This window comes from Zonotrichia leucophrys, chromosome Z, assembly GCF_028769735.1.
Source record: "Zonotrichia leucophrys gambelii isolate GWCS_2022_RI chromosome Z, RI_Zleu_2.0, whole genome shotgun sequence".
In the NCBI taxonomy this organism is placed as follows: domain Eukaryota; kingdom Metazoa; phylum Chordata; class Aves; order Passeriformes; family Passerellidae; genus Zonotrichia; species Zonotrichia leucophrys.
Window position 1 is genome coordinate 56,597,732 of NC_088200.1, and position 26,112 is coordinate 56,623,843.

General features: G+C 37.5%; 1 protein-coding gene across 2 annotated transcripts in view; it reads left to right on the plus strand.

Moving 5' to 3' along the window:
- The window catches only part of PIGG (phosphatidylinositol glycan anchor biosynthesis class G (EMM blood group)), a 78,521-nt gene that overhangs the window by 11,017 nt on the left and 41,392 nt on the right, over positions 1-26,112 (plus strand). Inside the window, exons 6-10 of one of the 2 annotated variants that reach the window (XM_064736359.1) lie at positions 744-956; positions 7,841-8,058; positions 10,314-10,595; positions 17,672-18,126; positions 25,622-25,813. In XM_064736359.1, coding sequence (XP_064592429.1) covers positions 744-956; positions 7,841-8,058; positions 10,314-10,595; positions 17,672-18,126; positions 25,622-25,813 — 1,360 coding nt within the window. Of the gene's footprint in view, positions 1-743; positions 957-7,840; positions 8,059-10,313; positions 10,596-14,510; positions 14,578-17,671; positions 18,127-25,621; positions 25,814-26,112 lie in introns of those variants that run through there. The other variant, XM_064736360.1, reaches the window with a different exon arrangement.

Genomic DNA, 26,112 nt, shown 5'->3' on the forward strand with positions numbered 1-26,112 from the left:
CCAATGTTACCTAACTAGTTTAGCATGAAAAGAAACAGCTGGCAAAACAAACAGAAGGTTCATTATGTTCATAAAATCATTCATGTCTGTAGATTTCTGTGGGACTGAAGGCTAATCCTGATAACTGCAGTAAGTTAATGGAATCTTACACAGGACCCTTAAAAAATCACTAGGTTTTCCTGCAGGTAGCCATGGATTTGGAGCCTCAACATTCTTTACCTGATGTCTAGTTCTGTTTCCCTAGCAACCTGATATTAATTAAATCTTGAGCTGTTGTCATATCAAGATGCTTCTGGAATGCTGTCAGCATTATTTTAGGTTCTCATTCTTTGTTCATATATTAAATTGACCTACTGTTGTGTTTTCTATTATTTCTAATGTAAAAGTTATGAAACCCTCTTAGGATGTAGGCTGCAATTTGATACTAAGGTGATGTCCCGGACCATCTGTTTTCTTACTGCTACTTGTATAACATTTATTTTATGTTTACAGTAGTTATTAGCATTAAAGAGTGGCACTGGCTAAGAATTTAATAAATATTGGATTTACAGCAGCAGAGGATGGCAGCTGAGAAAGATCAGTCAGCTCTCTGTAGACCACTTAAAATAGCTGATCTAACACCAGTGAAACAATTTTGAATCTAAAAAGGTGCCAGCTGTCTCTGGAGAAATAGAATGGGCTTGTTATTGAAACACTTCTTTTCCTCTCTCTTTTTCTTTCTCTTTTTTTTTTGGTCATTCTAGCTCCTCCAGCCCAGCCTGAACATGTGCAGCAAACAGATTTAGCTAGCACACTGGCAATAGGTCTTGGCCTACCAATTTCAAGAAACAGTGTTGGGAACCTTATATTGCCAGTTGTTGGAGGCAAGACAATGAGAGAACAGCTACGTTTTGTGCACTTGAATGGGTTCCAGCTTAGCAGATTGCTGCAAGAGAATACGCCTGCATATGAAAAAGGTAAATTAGCTAAAAAGATGTTACAGATATACTAAAAGGAGATTGTTTATAAAACAGTTTGGACTTTTAAATTCAATAGTATGGCATTGCACTGCAAGTTAGCTATTCTTTTGAGAGCAGGATTCAGAACAGTTGTACTGAATTCAATCTTTACTGCAACCTACTTTATACTGCTTCTGAATACAATTTTTTTAATGACTACTAATATTCCTAGTTGGCAAAAGAGCAAAAATAATGATGGAGTAAGATTAAAGTAAAACTGCCTGTGTAGTTAAATCTCAGTGGTTTCATAACTGCTCTTTGTGAGGTGTTCTATATAGGGCACACTGACTCTGAGCTATTTGGAGAATTAACACAATGGACTGAATTTTCTAGTTTAAATAAAAAGATGCTTCAAGTAAAGCTGGGAGATAATTTAGGGTAAGTTATCTTTTTATTTCATTTTTATGTATTTACTTGAAATGAGAACCTAGAGAACTGCTTATTAAAAATGCACATGTGTGTGTGTGTGTGTGTTTATTTGGAGGAAAGAATAAAAAACAAGTAGAAAAAATAAACCAAACCTAGCAAAATGTTGTATTTCATTAGGAAGCATGATACAAACTGCAGTATAAATAATGAAGTTAATATGATAATTTTGTTAAAAAAATTGAGTCAGAGGGTGAAGGAGAATGTTTTACCATTGACATTAGAAGATGTTGTCTTAAAGTGATTCTGAAGCTTGTCAGTTGATTTGTAATCTGTTGAATTATTAAAATAACTAGATGAGAATGCAGAGCTGTTGTATTGCTAGGAATAATTAAAGTGAATACCAATGTAGATTTAGCAAAATGATTGTTCTAGGTCAAGAATCAATTATCTTTCAACATCATGGCTTCAAATCATAATTAAACCTTGTCCAGGAATCGCAACAGAACAAATTCTGCTTGTAGCAGCAACATGCCTATAGCAGGACCCATGCTTGCTTGTGACTGCAAACTTATTAAAGGGGCTACCATACTGGAAAGAGTTTGGGCGGCAAAGCACCCACAATGGCTTTCTCTCCTTTCAGTAATGGAAAGTCTCAATAACATGGTGCAAATTAAGCTTTTTTTATAGAATCTTAATGTCAATTTCCCCTGTTTCTGTTGACTTCTTAGAGGGGGTCTTGTTTTTCTTAGAGTGTCATAGATGTGCAAGGCTTTGGTCTGTTCAGTTAAGACTGGCAGGGAAACAATATGTTCTGTTTCTTTAGTGTTTGATTGATGTGGATACTTCAGGCCTAGTACTACTAAAGACAATGTCACTAACTCAGTGACGTACATATGTAACTCAAGAGCTGCATGGATGGCCATTTGTTTTGCATAGCCTTTAAGTGGAGATAAATGCCATCCCACTATCCCACTACAGAAACATGGACATCTCTCCGGATTCCCCTAGTGGGAGGTTACCTTGCAGAGAAGTTACTATATTCAGTAGTCTCATTCATGTTCAAGAAGGTTGCCTGCTCTTTAAAAAAGGTAAAAAGGCTTCTGGGAACTGCTTAACCAGTCAGCCTTACCTCTGTACTTGTTAAGATCACAAAACAGATCTTCCTGGAAGACATATTAAAACATGTGGAAGACAGAAAGGTTGTTGGAAATTATTGATACTACTTTGCCATGGGAAAATTGAGCCTGGCTAATTTAGTGTCCCTCTATGATGGAGTAAATGCATCAATGGACAAAAGATGTGTCATCTACTTAGACTTTTTTAAGGCCTTTGCTAAGGCCTCCCTAAACATTCAGCTAAATCCTACAGCTGGGAAGAAGTAATCCAAATGTTTCATAGCAGATTGGGTTTTGGCTGATTGGAGACAGCTGGAAGAAGCACCATGGGATGACAGGGGATACCAAGTTGAATATCAGGCAGCAGAACACCCTTGTAGAAGGAAGGGCAATAGGAGGCATCCAAGGTGGCATTAGGAGGACAGTCATCAGCTGGTCAGTCCTGCCTCTTCTATCAGCTGTGGTGAGCGGGCATCAGGAGTCTTGGGTCTGGTGCTGGGCTTCTCAGTACCATAATTTAGTGGATGTAATGTAGTAAGTGTAGTGCGTGGTCATGAAGGTGATGAAGGGATTGGAATGTCTGTCATATGAGGAGGGGCTGAGGGTGCTAGGACTGTTTAGGAGGGGTCTTATCAATGTAGGTAATATATGATGGGAGGCAATAAACAAGATGGGACCAGGGTCTAATTGGTGATCCTCACAAAAAATTTGGAGGAAACCTTTTTAGGTAAGATTTGTCAAACACTGGAATGAGTTGGCAAGACAGGTTGTAGAGGCTTCATACCTGTAAACATTCAAGACCTGACGGGACACAGGTCAGAGCAATCTTCTTTAACTCACCCTACTCAGAGCCTTTTAATCTGTATTTATGGAGCATCTGAGCACTCAGCAGAGTTGTGCTGACAGCTCTTGAGCCCTATAAATTCTGAATTCCACAGACAAGGTCTTCTGCCAGGTTTTTTGGAGTAATAGAAACCCCAAAAGATAGTTGGATTCAGCTGGACATCACTCCCATTTGCTTTGTTGGACATCACTCATATTGAAACTGCTGCTGCAGTTTCAAGCTTTCCAGTGCGGATTCTCCTCTAGTAACAACTAGTGGATCAAAATATTTCCATTTCAATGCTAAGAGAAATGCCTGTACTTGCAAGGATAGCATAAGCCTTGGTGCTTTAAAAAAAAAAAAAATATTTTTGAATCTTGAAGTCCTGTCCAGTGCTGTAATTTACAGCATAGAGATTAGAGCACCAGCTGTTGGGACCATGAGGATGATGACAGAGTGAGGAAAAGACTCACCCATTTTAAGCTATATCATAAAATGTACATTCATTTTTGGTGGAATATTGGTTTCCTTCTTAACACAGTGATATGAAGTCAGCTGTCAGTTGAGTTGAATTGCTGTCAGATGGGAAGGCAGAATGATTTTAACAAGCTGTTTCATAAAGAAGCCATGGGTTTCCCTGAATTCAACTGCTCCAATGTTAAGAGCAAACTGTAACAGTACACAAAAATTTAATCTTCAAGTATGTTTTAAATATATCTGTTAAAATAAATAAAGAGCAGAATGAAGGCGGGTCAGTAACTTCCCCCCCCCCCCATGTTTGTTTGCATAAACATGCATTTTCAAACAAAAATGTTGCACAACATTTAATGGGACTTGGGCTTTGCTTTATTGAGGTTCAAAAGAATCCTCACACTTATATCATCAAGTAAATGAAATTTTACACGGGAAAGTTGGAGATTGACTAAAGGCTTTATTATTTAAAACATATATTTTTGAAACATGCTAATAAATTGTGATGTGAGGCATGAGATTTTCTTTTGATAGGTGTGGATACATGCAGCTAAAGAAAAAGTCTGAAAAAGGAGAATAAAAATAGCTAGCAAAAATTAAAAAGCTGAAAGAAGAATTATCTAAAAGCACACTTTGGGTTTTTGAGCAAGTTTATACCTCAGTGTAAGATAGGCAGTCCTAGGTATCTAGCAATGCTTCCCTTATGTTCTGAACTTCTGAACATGTAGTTGAATGATAAATTAGGACCTCGTCTTTGAAAGACATTTTACAGTGGAATGAAGAGCCATTCTGCAGAGCAAGTTGGCTGGTGTTATTAAAATGAGTGCAAGCTTTTCAATTTGGGACTGATCCTGAACTGGTGGTAGATTGAAATAATTTGACTTTTACTGGGACAAGTATATGTTGAAACTGGAGAAGTCACTTTTACATTATTCATTCTTTCATATAACTCTTTTTAAATTATTGTTGCCTGTGACTGGAACTAATTGAAATTATTGTCAAACATGCTTGCAAAGCTTATCCATTTGGTTGTGATAAGATGGTAGTGAGGCTGAAGCAGAAATTACTAATGTAATAATATGCAGGTAAAACATTGCCAGTGCTTTGTGAAATATGCAGCTGGGCAAGCTTTCTTTGGATTTTGCTTCAATTTTGACTTGTTTTATAAGTATCTTGTATGAGAGTGACTTCCCAATATTACCTATCTGTTACCAAAATGCTTCTCCAACAACTTAATGCCCATGACCCGTATTATTTTATGCCTTCTGCATATAAATGTGCCACTTAACCAATATAGCTGGAGTTCTCCAATGAAATTTGGCAACCATGGTCTTCTATTCCTGTCTGAAAGATCTTTAAATAATTCATTCATGAGAGTTTGGCTAAAAGTCATCTTTCATAGCAGGGACACCATAGTTTTGGTGGGCAGTTAGCATGGAAAGGAATAGATGAGAATGAAATAAAAATGCTGAAGGGGCTGAAGAGGGAGACTAGTCAAGAAGCATGAAAAGGGAGCAGAAGATGTGGAGAGAATTTATTTATGTTTCAAAATATAGCTTGAACTCATTTCAATCTTCTTTATAATGAAAAAGTGTCGTGTCAAATCTCAGTTTGATTAAAGCTCATTTGAGATGATCCTTTATGGATGTCCTCAAACGTATGAATATTTAACTCTTATTTCAAATATACTGAATGAGAAACTTTACAGGGAAGTTAAAAGAATTACAGGAAGGAAATAAAATTGTCTGTGAGCACTGGCAGCTATCTTGATAAACAGGTGTTTGCTGCTGGCTGGATTGTGCTTTCTGGCAGATTCCTGCAAGTCCCCTGAATAGCAGGGTCAGCATGCCTTGGTGTCTGCTAGAAGTCTTAGGAAAACAAACTGCACATTTTGAGTTAAACACTGCCTTTTAAAATTCTCACCTTGAATTCAGCCCACAGTAAATGATGAAATGTCTTGTATGGTAAGAGACATGAAAATAGTAAGCACAATTCTTTCATGACTATATGATTTGAGAATAGAAATACTTCATTTAGCTTCATTCACTTGAAATAAAATTTAAAATATTTCTAGATTTAATAATGCACTTTTGTTGAAAAGGCTTAAAAAAATAAAGGTTTTTTTTTTTTCCAAGTAGAATACATTGATCATCTACAAGGAGTGAAAAAGAACTGCAACTTAAGTCTTTGTGACAGCAAAGTTATTTCACTCATTGTTTTAACCTTTCTTGTCTGAAACTGTACAGCAAATGTTTCACCCTACTTAAAGCTAAAGAGGGAAGAACTGCGCATTATATAAAATTTCCAAATTGACTTTTTCTACTTAAGTTATCATTACCTCTCAAATCAAATTGCAGGGAAATAGCAAGTACTATTAGTGTGAAGTGAAATTAAACATATATTTTTCAGAAAAAATGCAGATAAATGTGAATATTCATGCATAACATAAGTTCCAGTGAGCTGTGATGTTCTGAAAATTATGTTCTTGCTTTCCATGTGTTATCAACTGAATTTGTATTGTGAATGCATACTGTATTAAATGATCAGTATTTGAAAAGCAGAGTCACAGACTAGGTAAAATAGGACTGGATCACTGCAGGTTATTTAGTCCAACTGCCCTGCTTGAGCAGGATCCCCTACAGCACATTGCTCAGGAATGTGTCAGACAACTTTTGCATATCTCGAGAAAGGGGCTCTGCAAACTTTCCATGCAACCTGTTCCAGTGCTCAGCCACCCACAGAATAAAAAAGTTCTTCCTCATGTTTAGGTAGAACTTCCTGTGCTCCTGTTGCCTCTTGTCAGCAAGCAAATTTCTGCCTGTTGCTGGGCACTGTGGAGAAGAACCTGGCTCCTTCCTCTTGGAACCCTCCTTTCAGATACTTACAGACATTGATGAAGTCCCCTCTCATCCATCTCTTCTTGAAGATGAACAGGCCCAGCTCCTTCAGCCTTTCTTTGTCGAAGAGATGCTTCAGTCCCTCATCATCTTTGTTGCTCTCCACTGGACCTGCTCCAGGAGCTCCATGTCTCTCTTGTCCTGAGGAGCCCAGAACTCCAGATGTCCCTCTGCTCACCAGGGCTGAGCAGAGGGACAGGATCACCTCCCTCAACCTGCTGGCAATGCTCTCCCTAATGCACCCCAGGATCCCATTGGCCTTGGCCCCCAGGACACACTGCTGGCTCATGGACAGCTTGTTGTCCACCAGGACCCCCAGGTGCTTCTCCACAGAGCTGTTTCCCAGCAGGTCACCCCCAGCCTGTGCTGGTGCCTGGGGTTGTTTCTCCCCAGGTACACGAGGATTACCCTGCTCTCGCCTCTGTTGAATTTCAGATGTTTCTTTTCCTGTCCCTCTAGCTTGGCATGGTATTTTTGAAGGGCTGCACATCCCTCTGGGGTGTTGGCCACCCCCTCAGCTTTGTGTCGTTAGGGAACTTGTGCATGGGTGGCCTCTGTACCTTCATCCAAGTCGTTGGTGAATAAATTAAACTTCTTTGGACCCAGTGTTGATTCTTAGGGGATGCTGCTACTAACAGGCCTCCAGCTAGATAGACTTTACACTGCTGATTAAAAACCTCTGAGCTCTGCCTTTCTTTTAGTTCTCAGTCCACCTTCACCATCCACTCGTCCAACCCGTACTACCAGCTGATGTGACGTGTGTCATTTGGTGTTTTCCCTAGACATCAGCTATTTGATAATTTCCTACTTAGCTTGTACAATGTGTTCCGGTCGACAGCATTGCTTTCTTCCCCCTCCAGTATCTGAAGCATTTAAATTGTTTGTCCTGGAAACATTTTGTGAAAATGAATGGTTATTCTAATAAGTTTGTCAATTGTTAGAGGTCTTGACAGTTTATTAGGTTAGAATTAATTGCTTTTATTCCAAGTAGCTGGTATTGCTGCAGAAAGATAGTGTAATTTTGTACCCATGAAAAACTTCTCAACTGCCATACCAGTTATATGTTTTTATACATTTTACAAGCAAATATAAAAATATGATCACATCTCCAAGTAATCTTTGTTCATGGACCCTCTTTCTTCTTTTCTTATCTCTCTTTCTCTCCAGATCCTGGGTATGAACATTTTAAGATAGCAGAAAAATCCCATGGTAATTGGATCAAACTGTATTTAGAGGGGAATAATTCAGAAATACTCTTAAATCTTGGCAAGAAGGTCCTGAAGCAATACTTAGAGGCCCTCAAGACTTTGAGTTCTTCATTAAGCAGACAAGTGGCGCAATATGACATGTATTCAATGATGGTGGGGACTGTGATCATCATGGAGGTATGAAAATCTTTTCTGTGTAAAAGTTAAGTGCACAAAAGTAAAGTATCTTGGTGTTGGATATGTAATGTATACACTTACTATTCTTTAAAATTACTGAATGTGGGTTCTTAGGGTTGACTGACATTCTTCTTGCGTGATCAATACTCCTTTTAAAGTACAATCTGGCCTTTAAAATTATTCACGAGTGCTTTTGATATGAATTACTTACATTTTAGTGTATCTAGTTACCGTAGATATGCAGATGTGCTGCAACTTTAATTACTCCCATATTAGTTAGCCTCCTATTTTTGAGTGACTTTACTGCATTAGGAAAAAGAAAAAGAGTCTGGCAAGTAAATCCCTAGCTGTTCCTCTTTATCTAATATTGAGTATAGCTGCTCCAAACAGGCAATACCTTATATGGAAAATTCTCACAGTTCCAGGAATTGTTCCTTGTACTGATAGATTTAGAGCCCTGAAATAAATACTTGCTGTAGGGTTACCTCTTCATATCTCCTGTAGTTACAAGGATAAGATATACCAAATCTTTAATTTTAAGTGGATCTCTCCAAGTGATGTTTTGGGGAAAATTCAAGTACTGGGTCTCCTTTGTCCTGGCAGGGCTCTGTGCCTTGTCTCCCATGCACTGCTCTCTGCATACAGAGAGCTTCTGAAATGGCTTTCTGGTAGAGTGCTCAGTGGAGTTAGTCACTCTGCTGATCACTTCCCAGGAATGAGTTCCATGGTGCCCTTTGTTGAATGTTACTTTAGATATTTTTTTTTTTGGACTGCAGTTGTAGATGCTTACTATTTCTTGAAAACAAATCTTAGGTGTAATACACAATCAGTCTTCATCAAAGAAATATGCAGCTACTAACCACAGAAATTTTTGTTGAGAAGTGTATGCTTAGCGTAGCTGTAAGACTCCAGCAAAATGGCTGGAGTTGTTTATTTTCTCCAGTGCAACACTAAAGAAACTGCCTTGCTCTCCAAAATGTTTTTGCCTTGATATTGATTTTCCACCTTCACTGAATAAATAAGAGTAGAGGAACTCAGATGTCTCTTCAAACTACATTATGCTATAAATGCCATTTATCCTGTACTTCGGATGAGGAGAATACCTCTGAGATGTGAACTGGTAACAGTGCATTTGTTCAAAAGACCTAAATTTAGTTTGGTAGATACCTACAGTTTCAGCATTTTCCTGCCATGAGTGCTGTTTTGGTTTTAAGTGATGGGCTGAAATGTAAGACTTAAGCCATAACTGCATATTTTCATAACCAAATGAAATATGCAGTAGAATATGAAGAAACAGCAGACTGTTGCAAAGCTTTTTTTTTGTCTACTTTACTATGTCTCACTGTAGTGTGGGAAAAATTTTAGGCATAGGTCTTCACAAGTGACAGTGAAAGATTACAGGTTGACAGTGGTCTGATATAGTTATTTTTGTTTGGATTTCTTTTAATCTTGCTCTAGCACCAACTGATTGAGGTCAGTGTAGTCCTAGCTCCATCTCTGCAGCTTGCAAACATTTCAGCGTGTGGCTGAAATTTCCCACTTTTTGATAAAGATTTGTATACGAATTGCAGAAAGTTTCTTTGTGTTGATCATCTCTGCTGCCACAGTTATGTAAGAGAAAACTTGGAGTTCTGCTTGATCTGTGTGCAGGTCAGAGCAAAGTGAAAGTAAAACCTATAAATTCAGCTAAGATCAGGAGAGATAAAAGAAGTACTGGGAGAATTCATAAACTAGAAATTCAGCATACACTTGTGTGATGGTATGAGAACTTCCCCTCATCCGGGAAGCTATTTAGCTCAGCAGGATCTCATACATATGTATTTCTCATACAGGAAATAAATTGCCTTTGACAGAGTGTATTAACTTCAGGCATTTACAGGTGACAAACAATGGGTCAAATTTGCTTGCTTAGGAGCTATTTTGATACTGGGAGTTCAAGATCTTTTACAGGGAATGAAGGTCATACATATGATTGGTTGCCACAGGTGAGGAGGCAAATTATGATTTATTAAACTTGGTAACTTGTGTGTTTAAGCCCTTAATAAATGAAAAGACAATATGGGGTTCTCCCATTTATATGGTAATATCTTACTGGGGGAAAAGAATTCCAACATAATTCTTCATAGCTTTTTTTACAAAGTATGCATATTAGCATAGGGACATGGATGACAGCAGCATGATTTTTTATGTGAATTCTTAGTGTATGCTTTAGCTAACCCCAATTTTCAAAGTATTAATTCTCCTTTTTTTTCTAGGTTCTGATACTGCTTTTGCTCAGCGTTCCAAAAGCCTTGAGCAAGCGGGCAGAATTTGAAGTGCCCCTCTCCCCTCCACTGTTCTCTCTGCTGTTTTACTTGATGTGTCTGATGCTGTGTGCTGTTCATGTCATTGTATGCACATCAGCAGAAAGTTTGTGCTATTTCTGCAGTATGTCCTGGTTAACAGCAGTTGGAGTGATGATGCTGATTTCTGCACTCATGTGTGGTATTTTATCTGCTGTTGCAAAGATCTTAGAGAATTACAGACTTCCACCGAAGGTGAGAGCGTGCATTAATTGTGTTTCAAAATATTTTATCTTTCATGTACTGTCTTCTGTCTTCCATAATATTGTCAGTTAAAATTGTGTTTTCTCTGCGTGTGCTTAAAGAAATTCTTATTTGTAATGTAATATGAATATGTATTATTATTTAAAATTGTAATTGAAATGTGTTGTTGTCACTGTGGCATGATACTGACCTGATGAAGATCTAAGAAGTGCTTTTTTTGACATGATTTGAAGAATTTTTTTAAAATATTGTACAGTATTTTCTGGTTGACTTTATGAGATTGGAAACAGTTATGCATTGTACAAATCCTATGCTTTTACATAGTTAGGTTTCACAATTGCAATTAAAGCAAGATGTAAAATGCTTTACAACAATATGAACAAAGGAAAAGTGATGATACAACAGAGAGTAATGCTGTAAGTATACCTTGTATTTGTGTTACTAATGTTTGGGGTTTTTTAAATAGTTTTGAAAATGCAGCAGAGAGAGACAATTTAATCTGTCTTTTCTACTTTTTAAGCTTAAGAAACAGAGTTTGTTAAAATCTTTGGAGTTCTTGAAGTATTCTCAGTGCGAGGAGTTACCTTCTCTATGTTACTTGATGAGTTTTATTGTTTGTGTTCAGTAGAATACAGGTAATTCAAAGGAAAGAGAATTTGCAATGCCTTTTCTTGCACTGTGAAACTTAGTGTGCTAAGAGCTGTCTGTCAGATCATAAAATACGCTTCTAGCTGTTTTTCTACTGCTTGTTAGTCATATTTTTCAAAGGTCTCTAATGTTCAATAGCTTCACTGCTCACAGTACTCCATTTGATGGTGCAGCCTCTATGCAGTACAGTCCTTCATCAATCTGTTTCATAGAATCAAGCTTGGGGGTTTAGTACCTTTTTTTAGTGTCTGACAAAATATGGCAAGTACATTGCTTTTATGATATGACAACATGCTCTATCAAAGAAAAGAGCAAACTTTCCAACTTGAAGAAACATTTTGTAACAGCTATATTTCTTACAATTCAGAAAATTCAGAATTCCTCTGTAAAGATTTATTTTGCTGTCTGTGCAGATATGTGCTATAACTCCTGAGTGTAGATTTAAATTCTTATAAGTAGGGTTGCTAATATATTTTATTCAAACTATGCCAGATTATATTTTTGTTTCCATAATTTCTAAGTGGTTTTTTTTCTTAGAAAAAGAAGAAAAATATAATCTTGAAATAAGTAGAAGTACAGCTTCACTGTAGAAATCTCACATGTACTTGGTGTGCAATGACAAACACAACTACAAAAGATTAACTTGTTTTTCATCTTGTTACTAGGTTTTCTACTTTTAGTAAACAGTAGAAATCTAAATACGATGCATTTTGTGGACCTCCATAAAATTTACGTACATACCACTTCAGTAGCATGGAAAGCAATTGCAAGAGATGATACATTTCTTCTCCAGGGGGATAGTCTGAAAGAATCATGATAGATCACAGAATGATATCACAGAATCACAGAATGATAGAATGGTCTGGGTTGGAAGGGATACAAAAGATCATCTGGTTCCATATCCCTTCCATGGACAGGGACACCTTCCGCTGGACCAGGTGCTCAGAGCTCTGTCTAGCCTGACCCTATTGGGGCATCCACAGCTTCACTGGGCAACCTGTTCTAGTGTCTCACTACCCTCAGACCATCTGCTTCAAGTTGATAATACACAAATGAGATTTTCAGCAATGTTTTCCAGGTTTGTTATGTGTTTGTTTTTCCAGGTCTGGGGCAGATAGAAATTAAAAATATTGGATTCTCCATCCCAGGCTGTTCTTGTGATTTTATTCCTACCTGAGATATATCTGAAAAGGGGGAAGCTTAAGTAAATCTTATGAAGTTTAGGCAATAGTAATTGTGGTTGGGCAGACATGACTTTATATTCAGACCAGTAGAAATACATTTTTGTCATCCTGTCTTCACTCCTATTCCATAGGTGACTGAATTACTGGATGTATCTCATCACATCAGTCAGGGAGGCTTTGTTGTGTCTGTTCAAGTTCCAAACACAGCTTGAAATATTTCTTGGGTTTAGTTGGTATGTGCCTGCATTCCAGATATGTGTAAAAACAGTGACTTGGTTCTGAATAACATTTTTACCAGTCTCAAGACTGTTGTAGAATGATGTGGTGGGGTTTTTTTGGGTCTGCTTAGACAAATACAGAGTCTGGAGAAGGTGAAAGGAGCAGTGTATAAATCTGGCGCTGCTTGTCATGAAGATGTGTTCCAAATGTTCATCTACATCTTTCATGCCCTTTCCAGTAGAATGCCTAGGTTTCAGGGAGAAATGGGTTGTTTTCATATGCTGTGTGTTGATCTCAAGGGGCCTTCTGTGTGAGTTGTGAGTATCACTTATGCTAAAATATCTCTGAATCCAAGTGTTTTGCGACCGGTGCATCTCCATATTGTGAATCTGCCTGTGGAGTCCACTTCGGACAGAATTCTGAAGCTCTCACCTTCTGATGGTGGGAATAGAATCCTGAATCTTGGCCTTTCTGGTTAAAAAAAAAAGCTAAAAAGCCTTTTCTAAGCTCAAGCTATACGATAAAATGCAGGTATTCTAAAAGTAATTAAGATAAGCTCTCCTGTTAATAGCTTCAGAGCTTTTTTCCTTCAAATTGTTTCCGTTCTCTTCTAAAGATTTCTCTGAAGTGCTTCTCATTTGTAATGCTTTTTTTTCCCCACTGTGGCTGAATATAGAAACTGATTACCAAGTTCATGAATTTTCTGAAGACCAGTGCAGGGAGTGTTAGCATCTGCTTCCTGATGGTTATTTATAGATTCTGATTGCTGTGTTTCTAGCAGAACCAGTCCCTTCTTTTAGTGATACTTCAGGCTTTAAATAGTTCTGCAGCCCTTTATGAATTCCAGAAAATTGTTAAAAATTTTAACTTCTTGTTCATAGTTTCACTGTAAGTGCTTGGTAGTTGATATAAGCATGGTATTTACTACTACTAATTGTGGTTTTTTTCCCTGTTTCTGTTAGAAATAAAAACTAACCATTTTTTTGAACTAGAATACAGAAGTTAAGGCTTGTCAAGTAGAGATTTTGAGAATTTTCATTATGCAGAATTATAGTGGGTTTTTATCATATATACAAAATGTCTTTCTTTCAGTTTATTTTAAAGCACCTGTTCATATAACAGTACTTTTGATTTTCCTCCTTTTTTTGATATTCTTGATGAATTGAACAATGTTACATTTTTTTGCATTTGCACCTAAAATACTTTTCTCATTTTCTGGTCTGGGGAGAAAAAAGCTCATTGGGTAGTGTCTTTACCAGGTAGTGTTCAAAAATTATCCCAAACTGCTGTGAAAATGTAGGAGCAAGTGTGATCTGTAGTACTTTGTCATGGAAAAGTTACCATCATAGATAATCATGGGTTCAGGGAGTGCAAGTATCAGAAGGGAACATAATGATAAGTGTTTAAATTGTGAGTGATGGTGAGCATGAAAAATAAAATGTTTCTCCTCTGAAAAGTAGTAGCAGAATTTCTCAGGCATTAGCTGTAGATGGTTAATCACAAAAAAAAAAAAAAGGTAACTGGAATAAGACTTAGAGTGCAGGAGGCTTTATTTCAAAGTGAAGAAGTTTCAAAATTTAATGATCAAAGGTGCATGTACTCTGTCATTTATGTACTGACACTTTTGCAAGCTGGCAAGGTATGTTCAAAGATGGGGCAGAGAGGTCAGTTTCCATGTTGCTTAAATATTAGTGCTGATACATCGGTTGTTGAAGTTGCCTTGTCTTAGGAGATGATATGTTTACATCATTTGAAGCCTGGCATTTAAAGATTTCTAAGCAAAAGCTTTTGTTTGAAGTTTTTTTGCCAAGATACCAAACAAACTGAGAGTAATACTGTTTTTTTAGTGTCTGGAGTGTCTGCTGAGTTCCTGAGGGCTGGAAATGTTCAGCAGCTGGAAAAACAGAGCTGTGAATATCAGAGTAAGACCTACATTTCAATGCCTTTAAATCAAATCTAAAAAATAGGTACAATCTTAAAAATCGAAGGTTAGACTGTGTATGACACCATACTCATGGCATTCATAATAAGGCACAGTTAATACATAAAGAATTAGAAGTAAATGTAGAAAACCTTGATGAAGACATTTCTAGAGTTTCTGAATATCAGGGCTCGGGAGATTACAATTTGCATCATAATTTTCAATTTTGCATAGTGATTTAACTCTGATCTGAGATGTGGTTTATCAGTAAATGTCGTTGGATTTTAATCCTTTGATGTAAATATAGGAGTAATTTTTTTCTCTTTTCACTGAAGTTAGGAGAGACAAGCAGGCAAGAAATACAGATTTCTGATCCTGGGACATTTCACATTAATGCCATCATTTTAATGAGGTTTTTGTATGTTCCCCATTGATAATGCATCACTTCTTCAGTTTTCATGTCGGTTGCTGACAGAAACCAGATACAAGAGACCGGTCCTTCGATGGATTTTATGTTATGTCTTACAAAGAAGACAAATTATATCATGGACTTTTTCATTCTCATTTATTTAGGATCTCAGATTTCTTTGTCTCTGCAAGCTGATGGTGCTTACATGCTCGTTTATTTAGTTAGCCAAGATCTTTAAGGTCAGCATGATAGAATTATTGGGATTTAAACTTGCTGAAGATCCATCATGTACTGTTCTTGTCTCAGCTTTGTGAATTTCATGCTCTTTGGTCTTTGCAGAGACTACCTTGTCCTTTTGTTCCAAATACCAGCTTATGGTATTTGCTTTTCAGAACAGAATACTAAATAAACCTGAGTTTGTTCTTCCACCAAAGAAATTTCAAATGCTAGTAAATTTAGATTGAACCTGGGCTTTTTTTTCTGATTATTGGCATTTTTCTCTCCATTATTGTTGTGTGTAACCTCATGAAGACTTTTTTGGTTGTGTGGGGTTTTGTTTGTATGTTTGTTTGTCTTGTTGTGTTGTGTTGGTTTTTGTTTTAAGTTAAATGAGTTTAATGTAATGTATTCTTTAAGAACACAAAAAATGAAGAAGATTTGAATAGGTCATAATTGTAGTTATAGCTCCTGCATTCTTTCACATACATCTCATTAAATTTCAATTTTGCAAAAGTTTTTTTTTTTCCTAAAGCAAAACTTTTTCCTAAAAAATTTTTTTTTCCTAATAACATTAACTATCTTCTTGCATCATGTGTTTGTTGTCCTCTCGGTGGTACATTGTCTTGCTTATTGACAAAAATACATATGCTGCTGTCAGTAAGTCATAAACACAAGTGATACTTGCATTTAAGATGCTCAGAGCTACTTGTATTTTTTATACTTGCTTACTTATTATTGGCTCAAAGGTCAGTTTGGTTTGATTTTCTATTAACATGACTTAAACTGTGTACTGTACTATTATACACTGTGCCTCTTTTAATTTAGTAGTTTCTCTGTGAAATTTATCCCTGTGAATATTCAAGATTTTTAAAAAAGTTTTTTCATAGGTCAGATGTAGGAGGATGATGTAGTTAAAATACGCAGTTAAAGAAATGAATGTGAAAGTAGTTTCAGATATCTTTGTTCTGAAGTAAAAATGGCATGCAGTAATTTCAGTCTGGCTTCTAAATTTTTGATTCACTAGGTGCTTCAAATACATTATAAGAGATTCTGCATAATATTCTGTAATAGTGCAAAATTAGATAAAATAAAATAGTAATGTGTGACAGTGTATTGACAATGTCTTTCCCAAAATTCTTCAGAAGCATGTATGCTAGCCTATTCATTAAGGTATTGTTAGGAAGCTCCTGGTGGTTCCACTGTCCTCTGGTTCTTGCTTTTACTTTTTCTGGTCTCAAGTTTTGACATACAGGCTTGTCCCCAGCTACTCGCAGTTGCATCTTGAAACACCCACAGGTGGGACAGGGAATGGGGTTGAACAGAATATAGGAGAGGATTTGGTAAGAGAGGATAGACCACAGTGACCGGGCACACGGCTCAGTCTGAGATGTGCACTGGCTCCTGCTTTTATGTAACTGAATCCTTTCTCCTTTCCCCTCTTACTTTGCCCCTGCTTCCAGCATGTTCCTCACCACCCCCTCTTCCCCACCCTTGACATTCTTGAAGCTCTCCTTAATGATTTGATACAGATCCACAGGCGCTCAGATATCTGTAACGCCCAGGTGCTGTCACTTCTCCCTTATCTGTTACAGAGTCCAGACTGATGCTCTTCAGAGCTGTGCCTGTGATTTCTTACTGGCCTGTCAGTTAATGGCTGAAGAGTTTTGGTCATCTTTATGATCTTCCTTAGTGCATACTTACCATGGTTGTGTCTCTCTGTGGTCTTTTTATGGCTTTGTTTATGTGCTGAAATGGTTCTTTACTTGATAACAGCAATAAACTGGGTACTCTCAACTTCCTCATGCCCTTAGGATTTCTCTTTAGCCCTACCATTGGAGGTAGTAATAGTAAGGCAATTCCAATTAGCTGCTGAGAACAGGAAATTGAGCTAATGAAGCTAATGAAGGCATTAGACAAAAAATATTGTGGTTTTAGACAAGCACAGTTTGTAAAGTAAGTAATAGATGGTTTAAAGTAGATTTTATGATGAAAGACGCATTTCAAGCTAATCAAGGTCATGGGGATGCCATCAGGCAGCAACTTTGTTAGCTTGAGTAGTGAAGGCTGTCACTGCATTGAGTTGAAGATATCACAGATTTCAACTACTAGAGAATTACCTATTATCTATATCTCAAGATTTCTGCTGGATTTCTATTTTTACTTCTACAAATATGCAACAGGGCATGAACTTCTTTTGAACCTTCTGTTACAGAGTGGTAGGGAATCTTAATCTGTAAAGTTGTGATGATTATTCATAGAGAAGTTTTATTCCTTAAACAGAATGCAGTTTTAAAAATCATTACTACGTTGTAGTGCTGAGTATGCTTCACTGAAATTTTGAATTTCTGAAGATAGATATAAGTTATCCTGCTATTTATTTTGTTTTCATTGGTGAATACATACAAGTGAAAGTTTTACATACTTTTTCACCACTGCTTTTTTTGTGTTTTGTTTTTTTTTCTTTCAGAATCCTGTTGCTTCCAGTTATAGCTGGTCAGAAATAGATGTCCTGATTCTGGCTGGAACTATTGGCCATGTTTTGAGTTTGGGGGCAAGCAGTTTTATAGAAGAGGAACATCAAACCTGGTATTTTCTTATCAATACACTTTGTTTGGTGCTGTGTCAGGAACTTTGTAGAAATAATTTTCTTCTGAAAGAATGTGACCCTCAACATGGCACCAACGTGAAACAAAATTTTGATAGTATTGAGGAATCCTCTGAGTGCAAGAATATAGACATTCCAGCAGCAAGTGGAAAATTGGGCAAGGCTACCTCTTCCTCTGAATTCCTGAAAGGATCAGATAAGTGGATAAGCTTAGCAACTCCATGGATCATCCTTATTTGCTGTCGGCTGCTTCGATCCTTGAATCAGACAGGTGTTCAGTGGGCTCATCGGCCAGACTTTGGACACTGGTTGACAAGGTTGGTATCTGATTTATTGTCACACTTTCTGCCTTATTTAAAAATTAATGTGTGTTGAATTTGGTGGAATATGTATTTTTCTATATGGTCTCTGATCAGGAAGTGCTGCAAACAAGCAGATAAATGGTGAAGTGACATAAGGAATTTTTTCACTTCTATTTCATGCAGGAGTAATTCCTTGTGTACTATCAATAGTTTATAATCTTTGCCCTGCACCATGACATACCTAATTAATGCCAATTATACATGATAGGTTTATCAGAAGCAAAAAGTAAATATTTTCCATGTGTAAGTCAACAGCGTCTGGTTTGAGAAATTAAAAACTGCTTAATAGAATTAAACTTTTGAAATGCAGGCTGGAAGGTTCTGCATAATTCCAAACTTTCTGAAGTCACAGGAGAAGATGCTGCACATAGAAATCTTCCTTGTCTATCACATGCTTGTAATGTGTGGGTGAAAAGCTGAAGGAATTTATTGAGTGTAATATGATAAACATGAAAGGGATTTTTTATAACTGAAAGGACAGCAGAGAAAGGCTTCTGCTTTTTCTAATGCCTTTCAGTATTTTTAAGGACTAAAGTTACTATTCAGTGATACTTGAACTGTCTCATGTACTTCAGTTAGTGGATAGAGATGCAATACTTTTTGACTATCTAGTCAATGTTTTGCAAACAGCAGATGAAGAGGCTCTGCTGTGTAAGATAAATAGATTTCTTGCCAGTATTTTACAACACATGGATGAAATGTCATTCATCATTCATTAAAAATGACATGAGGAAATGGACTAATATGAGACTTGTTATTTATTGGCAGCCTCACAGATGAAATGCTAATTGCAGTGACAGGCATAAGTGCTGAAAGACATGAGTTATGAGGGAATTTATTGCATTATAGCAGTTGTTCTATACCAGAGTGTCGCAGACATCTTTTATGAAAAATGCTTTCCTTAGGATTTTTCCTCCTGAGAATCTGAGAGGCCTCAGGAACAAAATGTAAACATTGATTGATTATCTGCTGCTGTAGAGTGCAACAGGTAGATCTTTGATTGGCCCATGTTAGATGGTTGTAATTAATGGCCAATCACAGCCCAGCTGGCTTGGACAGAGAGCCGAGCCACGAACCTTTGTTATCGTTCTTTGCTAGCCTTCTGATGAAACCTTTTCTTCTATTCTTTTAGTATAGTTTTAATGTAATATATATCATAAAATAATAAATCAAGCCTTCTGAAACATGGAGTCAGATCCTCATCTCTTCCTTCATCCTAGGACCCCTGTGAACACCGTCACACCAGAGCTTTCAGCATGCATTTCTGCTCTTGAGGTCAGGAAATGAGGAAAAAATGTCATATTTCCTATATCAAGTCCATATGATAGATAACTCACTTCTTCAGTATGAACTAAGCCAATGTGTGAGCAGGATGAGGTATGATTTGGTGTGACTGTGAGAATTTTTACAATTAATCCTGAGCATCTGTGGAAGATTTATTTGTCCAGTTATGTCCCGAGCCAGATATTTTTATTCAGACAGTCCTTTTCTTTGGAGTGTGCTGGTGCCACAAGGCCATGAAACAAGGACCTGATACTCCTGCAGCTGAAAAGTTTGTTTTGTTCTAGATACATGCTTTTACTCATGTGGTCTGCCAGAGATGTTTATTTACTCTTGGAAATGTTACCAGACTTATAAAAATTGTGTGTGTGTGTATGGACTTAACTTTCGAAGATCTCTCTTGCTTTAATATGCTCCCACCTCTGATTTCTTGGTGCTAAGTATGCCTGGAAAGCAGCTAAACTTTTTGTAGCTTTGGCCTGTAGGGATCTCAGGGGGATAACACAGATGGAGTGTAGGCTGCAGATAGAGCAGGTGCTTCCTAATTTATAACAAAAGTGGGAAATCCTGTATGCCCAGCTCTTAACACTAGTTGCCTGTCAGGAACTTTCAAGCAACCTATTCAGGTAAACCGAAAGCTTTTTACATATTTTTGGTTTACTATGGTGTTTTCTGTGCCTTTTTTTTTTTGTATTTTTTGGTGCTGTTTTGTTTGTTTGGAGTTTTTTTTGTGTGTGCGTGTCTGTGGGGTTTTTTTTGTTTCTTTTTGGTTTTTTTTTTTTTGTTATTGTTGCTGTTGCGGAAGGAGAGGGGAGAAGGGGGAGAGGATTCTATTTTTGTGTTTGGTTTTTGTCCCTGGGAATTGGAAATCATGTCAATTTGAATATGTCCATATCTTTCTCTGCACTGGGTCACCCCTAACTGGAGCTATGATTGAACCCAGGGTGAGAAATAACCTTTGTCTGTCTTTGAGTAGGGTTCTGCATGTGCAGCTCCACATGCTATTGGTTGTCTTGGTTACAAGGGCATATGGCATGCTGATTGTTGAGTCAGGGTCCACTCAGGCATTTAGAGTCACCTCTGAGAAGATGGCCAGCCCCCAGTCTGTCCTGATATGTGTAGCTGTTCCTTCCGAGGTGCAGGACATTCCTCTCGCACTCATTGAACTTCATAAGATCAATGGTGGGTAATTTCTCCAGGCTGTCAAGGGGCCTTTAAATGTCATCAGACCCACCTACTGTACCAACCACCCCTCCCAGCTGTGTATTGTGTGCAGACTTGCTGAAGGGGCACTGCCCCGTGCCCCATGTCTGTAGTGGAGACCTTAAGCAGTATTGGCCCCAGTGGGGGCCAATGCCCAAATCCTAGGGTTGACAGGTACTGACTGCCCTCCACGTGGACTTTGTGCTGCTAACGGCAACTCTGTGAATCCAGCATTTGAGTATTTTTCAGTTTGCCTGACTGTCCACTTATCTAGCATGAGATTGCCTATGGGAATGTTATGGGAGCTGTTATGGGAGCTGGTGATCAAGGTTAAAAACCTTGTTAAGGCACAGATAAACAACAATGTGGGGTTTTTTGTGGTTTTTTTTTTTTTTTTTGTGCTCTTCCACTGAGCTTGTCTCATCACAAAAATCTGTCAGGTTGATAAACTATTCTCCTTCCTAAAGCCATCACAACCCTATTATTAAAACTGTCTGCCTCCCCCTTCAGTAAGGCTGAAGAATAGCAATTAGACATCAAAACAAAACCACCAGAATTTTACAGATTAATTTCTTCCTCTGTTCTCTGTCAAATTATGGCCTCACATTGAGTATATTTGCTTAGGTCTTGAAGTAAGTAGAAGAGAAAAAATTCTATGTCTGTAGTCTTAGGCTATGACTGATTGTTTGGCTAAAATGCTATATTTTGCCATACAAGGCAAGGAACTTTATTTCTCCTCACCTCACTGGCCTGTATTTTACTTGTTCCTGTGTCAGTATGGTGAACCACTACGTGACTGCATAGACGTGTCTGGAAAAATAACTCAAGATGGTATGGGAAACTCTTGGCTTTCAGTTGGACTTTCACTTTTCACTCTAATTTACCATCAGTCTTGGCAGGCAATGGGGCTGACTTAGTAACAGGAATGCAGGATGGGAAATGTATACAAGTCAGCACTGCTGTTGTTGGAATTACTGTAAGAAGAGAATGTGGAAGTGTCTGCATCTTTTGAAGTGCTCCAGACAAACAGTTTTTTCTTTCTGCTGTTGTGAAGCATTCCTTACAAAACTCACTTGCCTTTCAAATCTAATTGAGAAAGAAGCAATGATTCCCTGCCTTGTACTCTGGGAGGCTTAAAAAGCTTATGCAACAGTTCAGAGTGTTGTGCCATGGCAAGCTAAGAGGATGTATGATTAGGACTGTCACTGTCACAGTTCTGCCTTCTCCCTTTCACTGGTGCAACTACTTCTTCTGTGTTTAGAGACCAAATGAAAGAACTGAGCCCTGGCAGCCCTGGCACATGTTCGCTCAGGCTGCTGTGGGACTACATATTGGCTAAAACAACGGAGTAATTTTCAGCCTAACAGGAGAATATTATGTAGGTGTCCATGGTGACATAAACTTCGGTTGCAATATGGAGTTAAAAGATTAGTAATATTTGAAGTATGACAATTTTTGAACTTGAATGATGGGATGTAGTTGAGTGTATGACTCTTTTGAGTTGTGGCTCACTGAACAAGCTTTGGAAAGGTTAGTCAATGATGCAGCTAAATCTTTACACATCCTGTGGTCTGTAAAGTGTCTGGGAATTCCTATTTGGCTAGCATGCTTGCATTTTCTTCGGTCAGGGGTTTTAACATCTTTGTTTCTTCTCCTTCACATGATATTAGGGTTGTAGAGATGTCTGTTTCCCTAGTGATTTGATCAGTATTGAGATGAATAGCATGAATTAAAAGTTGGTGATAAACTGAGTTGCATAAAGCATTTACTCTTCTTCCCAAAACACATTGCTAATCTATAAGGTTGATTGTTATTCTATTTTTAGTATTAGTTTAATTGGTGTAGTTATGTCTTAATAGCATGTTTTTTTACTAGTAAGAATTAGGAACCTTACTTAGATCATGTGTGCTGTTGTTAGTTTGAGTTTGTGCTACTCAGACTTTTTCTAGCCAGCCTTCTGTTTTGTCTCTAAGATAAACTAATGAACAAACAGCCCTCTTTTTTTGTTCCTCTGTATTTATTTTCTGGACATCTGTGCTCATGCTCAGACTAGGATTTTGCTTAACTAGACAGTGCTAAAGGGGCTCAGCATTTAAAACAGAGAGACTGTTGTCTAGATTTTCCTGTTTCATGTAAGCATCAAAACACAGAAAATCAATCTATCTATAGTGTGTTGAATTTGGCTACTAGGAAAGCATTCAGCAGTGCTGAAATAAGGAAAATGTTCTTTGTTACTTGCAGACAGTGAAACCCGAAAAATACTTTGATGGGACAAAAAGCAAAAGAAAATCAGACAGTAGATGAAATGAAAGAAAACATGCAATCTAAATCTTGGCTGGAAGTCAAGTTTTCGTTTTGATTGGTTGGTATTCAGTTAGCTTTATTTGGCTGTTAATCTTGGTCAGCGCTGATACTTGAAAGTATCTTCCATGTACTTCCTCCATGGAAGTGTCAGCTTGAAGAGAAGTGACAAGAAGCATCAGCATGGGAAGATGATAACATTTTCTTTAAACAATATATTAACCACCCCCAAATGCCCTTCCCCTCAAAGCTAGCACACCTTGTGACTTTTGTGTATTTGGTTGTAAAATGAAAAAAACAATTTAAAAAGACCACGTCCACTTAAGTTTTTAATCATGCACATTTACAATTTGTTTCACTCTACTTGTATTTGCAGTAATGAGGTGAGGTACAAACAGTGGAAGAAAATGTCTTCAACCTTCCTTTTATTAGCAGAAGTATGAGTGTAGACCTAACAAGCTGTTACAGTAGGAAGATAGAGCCAAAGTGCTCTTTTTTCCTTCCCTTCTCACCAGATTTTCTTCTCAGGGGGCTATTGGTTCTTCACTTTCACTATTGTGATTTGTCCAAAACCCAGGACAGGGCAGCTGAGATCAGAATAGTTGTTTGTGCTTGTATTTCTGACAAGACTATCAAAACCATGTAGAACTTTCCATTATCTTTCAAAATATACGCTAATTGCATGTGCTTTTAACTGCCTAACTGTAAGAACCTTGACTGGAAAAACCTTAAAACACTAGGTGATTTGTGCTGACCTGACTTGGCTGTCTGTAAATCCTTTCCTTGTTTCGTCAGCAAATGCTATGAAGCATGCGGGTAGGGTTTTTTCCAGCAGATTTATATGATTCAAAAAAATTCCAAACAAGATCACAGGAGACTGTTACAAGAAGACCTGGACATGAGATGTGTGTTAATCCCTGTGCTAGCAGTTAAGAATGTAAACTCAATGTGTATTGAGTTTTTTAGATAAAGAGACAAAGATGATGATGAGGTTGTGCTGTTATTTGTCCCTAATTTGTCTTGCTCTCACACAATGACTAGCCAAGGAGAATATAACCAGAATGGTTAGAGTTTTCTGTAAGTGCTCATTTGAAAAGTGGCTACTAAATTAGTTAGTTACATTTTGATCATAAAGAAGGTGGTGCTTGTGTTACCTTCATAGGTTGCTGCAGGAGTCCACTGTTTCTGCTCTCTCCATGTGTAGAGGAAGAATAATTGGGAGGAGAAACATCAAGACTACATTTTCTGTTTCATAGTATTCTAGATTTTGTGCCTCTCACTTTTCTCCACTGGGTTTCAGAGAATAGTTCATCTCTTGGGAATTTTGTTAAGGTGTACAAGCTACTTGACTGGGTTCTGCATGCAGAACTACCAGGACAATTTATCTGCCCTACAACCTTTCCTCCATGACTTTTCAAGCACCACACTTGGAACAGCTATTGATCAAGCTCCTGATAAAGTGTATACTGGGGAACAGGAAAGTAAACTTGTTTTTGAAGTACATTAATTTTTATTAAATCAGAGATAAAACTGAAGTTTCATAAGTGATTGAATTCAATGGAGCTAACAGCCCAGGCACACTGTTGATTTCTTGAAGTTAGTGATCTTTTATCATGGTATTTTGAGTTGTGGAAAACAGAAGATGGAGCCCTTAGCTGTATGGGCTATGGAAAATCTACATGTTGTTCATAACTGAAGGCAGATTTAACAAAATTAGTGGTTTTATATTATTTGGGATACTGGGAATATTTTCTGGCATGGGTTGGCAGTTCTTGGACTACAGCAGGCTTTCTGAAGCTACATGTTAAGGAGTGGGTGCAGATCTTTGCCTTACCCTATTACATTTTGCATTGCTGGCTCCTACTACTGAAGATTTAAATATATATCACTGGCAGCATGCTCAGTGGAATGCCCTTGTTTCTGGAATGAGTGTTACCTATTTAAGATGCAGAGGAACAAACAAACAAGCTGTATCTGTGATCTTCTCTGCCAGTGATGCAAATTTTCTGTCTGTCTCTTGAATGTATTGACAGAATACAATGTTCTGCAGTTGCTTAAAGGAATCATATTGTGCTAACGAGTCTGTGTGTGTGTGTTTGTGTCTGTTTTAAACTATGTAAGTATATTTTTGGTCATTTTGGGTAGATAATGTGCTCTATAGGTGGTATGGTAGGTAATGTGTCTAAAATGAAGCAAATACATATGTAGTTATTTCAAAAGACAGTTCTAATCCTGTAGTGCAGAAATATTTGTATAGTGCTAGAAAATAAAATACTGTAGTATAAGAAAAACACACCATTTCAAAATGTATAAGTTACAAAACTGTAGTTTAAAAGCAGTAGACCCTTTTCCATTATGCAATATGCAGCTCAGTTTTATATAATTAACAGAATAACTAGCATATGGTGGAACACAATAATTACACTTTTAATATGCATGCTTGAATAGCAAACCTCATTAATAAAACTGCTTTTCTAAAAATACTAAAATATTTTACCATACCTCTTGGAAAGTTCATAACAGACACCATTGCAGTGATTAATTTGGTGCTGCATTAATTAATACAGTTTGTTTAATACAGTGCTGTAGTTAAGGCTTTATCAAATGTGTTTAGCACTAATTACTGGTTTTAAAGGGTTTTTTTTTGTTTGGTTTTTTTTCCTAGCTCTGAACATAAATCTGAACTCTCCTTCTTGGCTGCAGTCTCCCTTCTTATGATCTTCGTTCTGGTTCAAAGAAGATGCTCCCTGGTTTCAAAAATTGCTATGGCACTTGGGCTCCTGGGAGTCTACAGTTACCGGGCAGCTATTGGAAATGTCACATTTCCATGGCAACATGGTGGCAAAGATATTTCAAAGTAAGTTCATCAGCAGATAAGTATCTGTTTCTAACAAGATGTTGAACACTGCTTGTCAGGGGATGAGGTGGATGGGATGTTCTAGGTTGGAATTACATTCTTAGGAATAGAATTGTAAGTTGTAGGTAACCAGCATTGAATTTTTGTGATGCGTGCTTAATTTTAAGCCACATGAAGTGTCTTTTCACTGTGACACATGAGAAGCCAGTCAGATAAACATTAATATGAGGGAAATATAGTAGGTATACTCTATATTTTTTGCTACTAAAACCTCCAAATGGACCTTCTCTTGTTTTTAG